The sequence below is a fragment of the Chondrus crispus genome, genomic scaffold (genome assembly GCF_000350225.1).
Source record: "Chondrus crispus Stackhouse genomic scaffold, scaffold_7, whole genome shotgun sequence".
Lineage (NCBI taxonomy): Eukaryota > Rhodophyta > Florideophyceae > Gigartinales > Gigartinaceae > Chondrus > Chondrus crispus.
This window is the reverse complement of record NW_005178734.1, coordinates 315,266-325,487: the sequence shown is the minus strand read 5'-3', so window position 1 is coordinate 325,487 and position 10,222 is coordinate 315,266. Positions and strand designations below refer to the sequence as shown.

Here is a 10,222-nt window from a genome sequence, read left to right as displayed (position 1 = left end):
CTCCTTCGAGGAGGCTGCTATGTTTGAACCCCTCTCTGTCGGCATCCACGCATGCCGAAGAGCTAACCTCAAGCTTGGTGATAGCGTCCTTATCACCGGAGCTGGAACTATTGGTCTGGTTACATTGTTAGTCGCAAAGGCTATGGGTGCTTCACATACTACTGTCATTGATGTCGACGCCGACCGCCTCTCTGTAGCCAAGGAGATGGGAGCCGACATAGTCATTGTTACCCACTCAGAAAGCGATCCCAAAATGTCTGTCCAAGGAACCGTAGCAGACATATGCTTTGACGCAACAGGAGTCGAGTCAGCCATGAAAGCATGCGTCTATAGTGCCAAGCGAGGTGGCGTTGTTGTGCTCATTGGGATGGGTGCTCCGGAAGTCAGTCTCCCAATACTAGAGGCTTCAGTGAAAGAAGTTGAGCTCAGAAGCGTCTTCCGGTATTGCAACACGTATCCCACTGCCCTGGAATTAGTCGCATCTGGAAAAGTTCATCTCAAGCGGCTTGTCACCCATAGATTCAAAATGATAGACGCGGAGCTAGCTCTGGAGTGTGCCCTCAACAGGGGCACAAAGGCAATTAAGGTCATGATTGACTGCGGCGCAGTTCAAAACCAACCTCGCCCCCGAGACTGTGACGCCTGACCTGCGCTCTTTGGATCGAATGGCTACGCCAAACAAAGTTGGGTGATCAGGAATCTTCACTTCGAATTCCTTTGAACCCAACACCAGTGGACTAAAAACGCCTCTCCAACACTTCGTATCGTTGGACTGATTACAGGAGAGGAAGTAACCATGAACATGCCTGAAGCATACGTCACGGTAGATTCCTTCTCGGATGACAGGTTGGTGTAATCCTGCTGTCGAAACCACTCGGGTAGATATTACCCCTTTCACATGTACTTCGAAGAACACCATTGCTCTGTACATTTTCTTCGGCAACAGAGGTGGGAAGCACGGTGGATACCCTGTGACGGAGAATTTATGTATTCCTCTGACGCGTGTGGACGATTGTCGAGTCACTTGATGTCGTCCCAGTCACAGCACGGGGATTTGGAGCCTTCCCGGATGTCTAACGCCTTAAATCGCAGCCCTCCAAGCCTCACCAAATTGTGACCGTTGCGTGCAGCGGGGGCAGCTTTCAGCTAACCAAAAAGCGAGATGGCGAAAAGTCGACGGGGATTGGGCTGTGACAAGTCAGGCGTTGGCGACAACCGCCAAAGGCAGAAATGGCAATTTGATGAAATCTCAACATAAGTTTCATCCTTCACCCCTCCTGATCATGTTTTTTCTTTTTTCAATTCGTCAAGTGCTGTTTCTCTTTCCTTTCTTAATAGTCGCGAAGAGCTATACAGGCAATAGACGTGGACAGGCACTGCTATGGGTGCAGTTGAGTGCCTGCAACTCTTCTCGTCGCCTGTTGCCGAGGCCGGTTGTTTGTGATGGGGTGCTGTACAGTAGAAAAGGGGGCCAAAAGTTTCACTTGGAGGCATTTGTCATTGCTCGAGTCCAGTATTCTCTTGCACAGAACAGTTGAAAACATTCGCTGGTCGCTACCATTTTGCTTCTGCTCTTTCCGGTGTAGATGGCTCCGGGGCATATGCTCCCGTCGGGAATACTCTCGGACAAACTCTTTCAAATCCCCAGGATTGGCTTTGCGTGTATGACAGCGCCTTCTCAGCAGGTTTCTCATTCTGAATAAACGGCGTGCAATGCTTTGCATCCTCGTTGTGAGTTGTCGGTTGGGGCCAAGGCAAATCAGTATCAAGCTTTCATCCTCATGAGGTAATCATGTCAACCAAAATACGATTTGAATTGTGCAGCTGGCTGGTGCGGTTGGCCAAGGCCTGAAGCTCGTTACGCGAAGTCAGGCGTTTGCTTGAAACTCACGCATACGAGGTTGAGCACGTGCGACTGCCGTGCTGCTGTCCCTGCGACTCTTTCGTAATTTTATTACTACTAGGAAATAGTAATAAAATTACGAAAAAGTCGCATGTCGAGGCAAATCTCCCGTGCTTTTTTTTTTTGTCCCCTGCAACACTTCGTTTCTGTTTGGGGAAGTCGTCGCGGAGACTAGCCGATCTCGCCGCATTGCACGCACTTCATGAGGATATTTATAGTGTTGAAATATTGAGAACCGTGGCATGACATGCACTTGACGTCAACCACAGGTACCGGCGTTGTGGCTTCGTAGCAAGCCTCGATCAGCTCTCTTCAGTACGACTCCGCTGTCTTTTTGCGATGGCTCGTTCTTCACCGGTGGATAAATGTGTCCTGAGTGAAGGTTCTGGGACGGAACACGATCTTGTGTCCTCACGCACACTTCGCTTCACCCAGGACGACAGCACTGAAGGGCATGGCCCACTTCCCTTCCCTTCATTCACATCTCGCTGGTAGGGAAAGGTCCAGCTCCATCCCACTTCCCCAAGGTATACCGCATCAGTGTCTCCGCTTTTCTCGCGCATTGAAACACTGCAAACCTAAGGCGCTCTTAACAATATATCCGCAATTGAGGAACGGGACCTCGCAGAAAGACGGGCGCACAACTTTCTTTAGTAAGCTACACTCACGTCGCGGGAGGAGGTCCTCTTCAATATGCTCAATCCCATGCCGCACATATGCATCACTGCATGCTAGCACTAGTCTCCCTAGGCAAACAATAAACAAGAACTTAAAGAATTATTATAACAGGTTCACCAGCTCGGCCTAATCCTCTTTCTCTTCCGACGCCGATAAATCCCTGACAAAATTGATTACAGCAGTGGAAGTCGCATCTTGCCATCTCCATTCCGAGGCTTCTTGCCTTGACAACATATCTCCTTCTATCGCTGCGAGATTGGCCGTGATTCTTGTGCGGGTCTCGTTGCTAACGTCTGCGACCTTTGCAGCGTCAAGCACGAGATCCGTCCCGCCTCTCAAATCCATAAACGTGTCTAAATGGTCAAGCAATAAAGGTCGAAGCCACACCCGCCTCGGCTTCGCCTGTTTTCCTTCCCTGGCACTTTGAGGTCCGATTTCTTGCACAACTTCAGCGAACATAGTGCCATGGCCTTCGCATTCTATCTTTACAACCTTCTTGAGGGGCTCTTCGGCTTCTCTTGACACTATGCGTTGCGCGTTGTAGCGAAAATCGGCCTCGATGGTTGGGGGATGCCAAGGTGGGAGAAGAGGCATGGTCCCGTCGAATGGCTTGTATTTGTGGTTGAGGTCTTCATTGTCGTTATCATCTCCACGAAATATGAAAGGACTCCAGCTAGGGCCATTTGCCATGGCAGTTACCTCAGACGAACGTGGATTAGTACAGCGGATTGGGGAGCTTTGTGGCTTGGGGGATAGAGGGGCCCCGAAAATTGATGAAGGGACAAAAGCCATTTTCAAAATGGATCGTATTTGCCGGTGTTGCTGAGAGATGCTGCCAGATGGAGATGTTCTTCTGCTTGTGATGTGGTTCCTCAAGTGACTTGGTATGGTCAGTAACTAGAACGACAACAGTATGCGGTGTACCATATCCTCTCCGACAAGCGATAAGTTAATTCAAGTGGAATGTGGAGTGTAGCGTCACTGCCCATCAGCCTCTGAAAAACAAGTCATGCAAAGTAATTGGTCGGCTAGTTTGCATCCTAAAATATGTGCAAAAACAAGCCAATGGAAGTTAACGCAGAACAAAACTTCCTACTGGGTTTACACGTGTGTCTGCTCGTCAACGCCCACCGGGGTATCAGATGAGGATCACATCGAGATTGCTAAATCCCGCCTGTTCGTTGTGAAATGGAGGAGGCCATTAGTCCAATGCATTGACGCCATAACTACCACCACAATCAAATGGTTGGCCGACAGAAGCAGTTGGGCAATTAAGGATGAATTAGGAAAGGTAGGCCATGGCCAACGGTGCAGCACTCTCTATTTCATAGCTTGTCACCTCTTGCTACCACAGTGGATGATCCAAACGGGATTTAGTGCATTCATTGGCAACTGAAAGGTGAATCTGGACAAGGGGGATTTTCGGTTGAACGCGCGACAACTCATCAGAAGCGAAAACCCGATTAATTGCACTTCCCAAGGGGTTTCTACTTTACAAGTGGACCATTCCAGCTGAACAGTTCCAAATCACCGTTTACGCTATGACTTGGGAACAAGTCACTATTCATACTATGACTGGGGAAAAAGTCCCACAATATGCCTTGGCGCTAGCTTGGAACTTACAGTAGGACTTGAAAACTGCTTCTTCGTTCTCGTAACAAAACCTCAGAAGAATTGGAAAGTGACCACTGGCCGAAAACAGGGCTGTATAAGAGAGGTACTTCGAACTCTTCCACCTCTCTTCTCTCTTCTTCAAGTCGTCGCATGGTCTCGTTTCACGACTTAACAAGCTCCAGATGGATCATCGTCACGGCCGGCTATCAACAACATCGCGCATTATGTCTAATGCTGAAGAAGAACACTCTCAGTATGGATCATCGGGCATCTCGGGCCTGCCCCAACTCTGGAAAACCATCTTTCCCTCAGTCGACCTCCTTCCGCTGCTCTCGATAGCAATATCGACTCCTTGGAATCGCAGGTCGCTCAAATTCTCTCGCTGCTTCAGAAACGCCCCACTGGTACGGGCTCTACTTCCATTACCGCAGAAAATCCAGCCGCTCCGCAGGCTCCGCAGGCCGCAGAGAAACCGGGCGCTAGGATCCTGCCGGGGGCCCCGCCCATCCACACCTCACGTCAGCACACTTTCTACGCCGATCGAGGACTTCACTTTACTTTTCCCGCTCCGTCTGCTCAAAGGATCGCTGATCAAGTCTCTACACGTCAGGTATACGGGGAAACTGGTCAACTCAACCTCTTCTAAGAACGTCCACAGCGGTAGTAAAAATCGAGTCCAATCCAAAATTTGGACTGTATTGCACAATTTTCAGCCCCACCGGTGAACAGAGTTCCAATCCAAAAAATGAAATTGAATTGGACATCCTGATTTTGAGGTCCAAACAATGCCAGATTGGACCTCAAAATACGCAGGTCCAACCCAATTTCAAACAGAAATCGAAATGGGAGTCCCGCTTCTGTGTCCTGGAATCCTGATCCCACGAACCACCCTGACGACAAGACTCCCAACCATTCGATGAGCTGGAACTCTTGTAGCCCAAACGATTCCTCTCCTTTACGGCCTGGATCTAGCCAATTCCCCGCACTCTTCGGGCCAAAAATGAACGAAAGCAAACCCTTTGTTACCATTATACCTGAGAAAGCTCTATCGTAATAATTCCGTATCGATGTGTTGTTCCTTTTCGCAACACATCGTCAACAACCTTCATCAACTTAATACACATCCATATTTTAAGGACAATCGTGGTCTTACGCAATGGGTGCTGGGCTGGAATGGGGCAATGAAGAGAACATCTGCGCCTGTGAAGCCTACGTCGCATCATCTGAAGACTCCAAGCGTGGCATAAGCCAGAAAATAGCAGCGATGCGCGCATCCCTTTCAAAGCGCGCGCATCCCCGCCGCCCGCGCCGCCCGCCCGAAGCGTGCACGTCCGAATGCGCGCTGCTGCCTCCGTTGCGCGCATCCTACCCTCGACACGCAATGCCTCCCTCCCCCTCCCTCTCCCGCCTTCCCCCCCCCATTGTTTGCATTTGATACCACAAGACAGCGGCAAGTTCAAGCTCGTCCGAAGCGTCTCGTAGAGCATGTGGCGTATTGTGCCTTCGTGGGCATAGTCACTGCGAGTAGCAACCAACTGGTTGGTATTGGTGGTTGGTCTCGCGAAGATGGAGAGGGAGTGCGAGGTGAGTGTGGGACCTCACCGTAAAGTTGTAGTGCTGACCGGTGGGGTGCCCATATGAAGGGAGGCGGTCCATTCTAAATTTAGTTGGACTCTGAAATCCAACGTGATTGAAGCACCAACGCAATCATTACACGTTTGGAGAATATGAATTTGACCCCTCCCACTGCTGTGGACGCTCTAAAAACCACTCACTTGGCTGCATTCCCGTTCAAGTGCTTCATCCCTGAATCTGAGAAGCTGCTTGGACGAATCAAGAACGCAGACACCAGGGACGGTTGGGAAGCTGAGGTTCTCTGGAACATCAGTTACGATACGGAAAACGCCCTCGACGCTTCCCACAAAGTGGCAGAGGCGCTGTCCACTGGAGACACTCAAGCCGCTAATGAGGCCTTTTCTGTTCTGCACCACTACCTCCAAGCTTCGTACGAAAGAGTGCAGGAACGGGTGGATATCTTCTCCGAATCCGTAGAATCAGGCAAATCAGAGGCGGTACTGCTCCAGAAATACCTCCGCGAGCAAGACCAACCTTTTGTCTAGCAACTCTATTGTAGTACAACGGCGCGAAGGCAATCGCGCCACCGCTGCCGCCCCGGGATACAGTGCGATGGGCTGTAAGCGCGAGAAGAACTGTAAGGAGTTATATTTACAGCACACGGCCGGTGCGGAGTACAGTAGTACCCCGCCGGTTACACGTGTAGGATCCGAACGGTAAGTAACTAGTTATTAGTAGTTAATGGCACAAATTAGCCAATTTAGCACAGTAGATGGTATACAGTAAGTAACAGCTACTGTAGCGGGACAGGTGTCCTGGCGTCCCACTTAGGGGTTAAGACCGGGGGCACCTGCCTCGTTCCAGTAAACGGGGGCAGACTCGCCCCCCTTCCCTTTACGGCTTTTTGCTAACTCCGTCCGGTTTTACCTCTAAGTCTCAGGCTTCTAACCCGTGACCGGATCTGACACCACCGACCAGCGGCACGTCACCGGCCACGTGAGCCTTCCCTCTTTTCGAGTCCTTCCGTACGGTTTGCGCTCGCGTGGGTTACCCAGCGTCGCGCGCTCCCTTACCTCTAACCCCCCCTCGTTCCGAGTGGTCGGGACGAAGGTAGCTATACCACATTTTGGTACTCTTGTGGAGGGTATAAGTACAGAGGTTGAGCCCGCACTGGATCGCCAGCGCGAGCAATTACCGATCGGATTGAAAGAGGTTGAAAAATCACCGCGTCGATCGCCAGTGATCATCGACGATGAACCGTGCAGATTCCGCCGGAGAAGATACCGCCTCCAGGCGAGCAAGTACCCGCAGTGGCAGAAGCGCACAGCGCCCCCGGATCGACAATCCGGAAGCCCTGCTACGCCCGCTGTCTACCAGGGGCCAGAAGACCCCTTCCGTGTCGGACACCACCGCCGGGCTACCAGCTGGTGGGGGGAACCGCGTACAAGTACTGTACGACGCGTTACTCTCGCGACTACAAACCTGGATGGAGGATTTCCTCGCTGAGGATTTACCTCAGGTCGTCCAGGTTTGCCTCGACCGAACGGCACCAAAGACTGGTGGCGGAGCATGCAGACACCGCGCTCCGCGCCCTGCTGGACGAGAAGATCGCCCCCCTCGTACGCGACGAGGTGGTGGCAGTGCCCGCCGCGGAGGAGGACGAATCTCGGACCGCATTGGCTCTAAAGGGAGCTATTAGCTCCGCCGTGGCCATTCGTCTGGCCACGACATTTACCGAAACGGGAGGCGCGGTACCGCCGCCGGCGCCGCGCCGTGAAACTGTTCCGGGCTCAAGCTTTAATATCGCTGATCCGATCGGCGCCGTACCCGGGATTGATAGGATGGACCCTCACTCGGAGGGCAGAGCCATCTATCTCCCAACCGTTCACGGTGCTACAGGGAGGACCACAGAAAATGTCCTCCCCATACTCGCCGGTACGGGCGACCCCCGAGGGACAGACAACCGCCTGGGGCTCCCCGAGACAGAGAATCGGGACCCGTACCGGTTGAGCAGAAGACGTGCACCCGGCACGCACAGGACCGAAGCGGAATACACCCGGTATTCCGACGCAGAAGACCCCCGTCACAGGACGGATGAAGACCGCGAGGACCGCCGCTGGCGATACCGCGATAACCGCGAGGCACGCCACGGGCGATACCGCGATGCCGGAGGGGGTGGATACCCCTCCGATGATGACCCATCCGGTTTGGAAGACTCTCGTAGGCAAAGACACAGGGCACGCCGCGATAGAAGCCGAGATTGGCACCGGCACGACCCATCCGACTCGGAAGACTACCACACCGAGTCGGATGAGGGGCGTCGTCGCTCGAGCAAACACCGCCGGGCTGCCCCGACGAGCGACGAGCGACGGCCCACGGTAATCAGGCCCCTCAATGACCTGTTTACCAAGGCCGTCAGCTACAAGACCTACCGCCTGGAACGGCGTAGCTCGCGCTACGACTCCACAGTAGTGCGGCACATTAACCGTTACCGGAAGAAACTGGACGTGCAGATGAGGTCCCACACGTTCAGCGGTCAAGATTCGATTGCGGTATTGGGATTCCTCGCACGCCTCAAGATGGCGTGCGACCACAACGGGATTACCGAAGGAGCCGCCGTGTGGTGCTTCCAATTCTACCTGACCGGGCAGGCTCATGCCTTACTCCAGTCCCGTCTCAATGGAAACATCATGGCGGTTGACGTGGAGCGGCGCGAGCTGCTCCGGACATATCCACAGGTGGTCAACTTTCTGTTGCGCACCTATGCTACCGACGAGGTAATTTCCGAAGCGGTTGGGGATGTGACCTCCTTCCGTCAAAATTCAAACATGACGGAGGAGGTTTACAGTAACCACCTCTGGGACAATGCCCTCCGCTGCGGCACGGTATTCTCCGACAGGCGGTTGAAGTCCCTGTTCGTCGAGGGGTTACTGCCCGCCACGTGCGCGCAGGTTCGTAATTACCTCGCCACGCACCCGGATGTGGACTACCAATCCGTCGCTCGCTATGCGCAAGCGATCGGGGAAACCAATCGGGCTTCCCGTCGACAGGGGATGTCGGCCATGGCGCACCGAGAGCCGTCCGGAGCAGCTAGAAGATTTGACTGCACCGCAAGGACGAGGCCCGTGCTGTCGGTTGCGTCGGCATTCGAGATCCCGACGGCCGGGGGATTTGCTGAAGAAGCAATCCTGGCCGTGACGGACCAAACCCGCCACGCCGACCTCGATGAGCTCGCCACCGACGAGTTATTATCGGTCGCCGGCAGCCTCGACGGCGGGCGCCCCGGTTCCGCCCGCCAACCCTGACGACGTGCGCACAGGACCGTACGGGAGGCAGGGGCAGAACCCACGGGTCCGGTTCTCCAGTGGGGGATTCCCCGGACCGTCGCCGTGTCGGTTCTGCCTTGACACTAGGCACCGACAAGAGGAGTGTCCCGTCGTTGCCGATGCGGGCCTGCGGGCCAAGCTTCTGGAGGCACGAGAGGCCAACTACCAGAAGCTACGCATCCGGCAGGGCCTCTGCCCGGGATCCCCGTTCAACCGCCAGGGGCCGTCCGCTTGGAGAAACCAGCGGCCCACGGCCCCCGCGGGCGTGAACGTGGTAGAGGAGCCGCACCCTGGCCCTACCGAAGACCACGTGGCGCAAGCCGCGGATGAAATCTCTAAGGACTTGGCTGCTGACGGGGGAAGCAGGGGAGGACGCGTAGAGGCGACAATGTCTCTCCCCGTGCCCAGCCTCAGAAGTTTAGGCACCCCCGATCCGGCTGCGCCAGTGGAAGCGCAGCCGGATAACCCGGATGCCGCGGGGACCCCGCGACGTCACTGCGGCCGCCCCGACCCAGCCCGCGCCGGACGGAGAACCCGAACCCGCCGCGGAGTATGTGATCGACCATCTAGTCGGTCACCGGGAGAACCGCACAGGAACCCAGTACAAGGTCCGCTGGTATGGCTACGCCCCAGCGGACGATACCTGAGAACCCGCGGAGGGACTCCCCAAGGCCTTCATAGACCGCTTCTGGCGCACGCCGGCGGTAGCACGCCACCGCTAACACCGCACTGGGCAACCCAGCGCGGGCCGGGACGATCCCGCGTAGGACCTCCCCCGGGCGGCGGCCAATCGCCACAGACGCATGCCAAACCCCGCGCGGGTCACAGCAAACCCCACGCCGGAAGACCCGGCGCAGGAGGGGGCAAGGTCGCCACAGACGCACACGGAACCCCGCGCGCGTCACGGCAAACCCCACGCCGGAAGACCCCGGCGCAGGAGGGGGCAAGGTCGCCACAGACGTACACGGAACCCCGCGCGCGTCACCACAAACCCCGCGCTGGAAGACCCGGCGCAGGAGGAGGCAAGGTCGCCACAGACGCACGCGGAACCCCGCGTGCGCCACCCCAAACCCCGTACCGGAATACCCGGCGCGAATGGGGGGCGACTCCGCGGAGGGTCTCCTCC

General features: G+C 55.1%; 2 protein-coding genes across 2 annotated transcripts in view; one reads left to right on the top strand and one right to left on the bottom strand.

Moving 5' to 3' along the window:
• The window catches only part of CHC_T00007340001 (hypothetical protein), a 3,846-nt gene extending 1,697 nt beyond the window's left edge, over positions 1 to 2,149 (top strand). The window contains exons 3-5 of the mRNA XM_005711357.1: positions 1 to 635; positions 1,093 to 1,533; positions 1,869 to 2,149. The exon at positions 1 to 635 is cut by the window's left edge and continues 314 nt beyond it. Coding sequence (XP_005711414.1) covers positions 1 to 635; positions 1,093 to 1,533; positions 1,869 to 2,149 — 1,357 coding nt within the window. The remainder of the gene's footprint in view (positions 636 to 1,092; positions 1,534 to 1,868) is intronic.
• A 56-nt stretch (positions 2,150 to 2,205) lies between these two features.
• Positions 2,206 to 2,466, bottom strand: CHC_T00007339001 (hypothetical protein). The gene has a single exon (XM_005711356.1). The coding sequence runs from the start codon at positions 2,464 to 2,466 to the stop codon at positions 2,206 to 2,208; it is 261 nt and encodes an 86-aa protein (XP_005711413.1).
• Between the last annotated feature and the right edge of the window lie 7,756 nt (positions 2,467 to 10,222).

Coding starts and splice junctions, on each gene's coding strand:
- CHC_T00007339001 (XM_005711356.1), bottom strand. CDS start 2,466: ATGCGCGAGAAAAGCGGAGACACTGATGCGGTATACCTTGGGGAAGTG.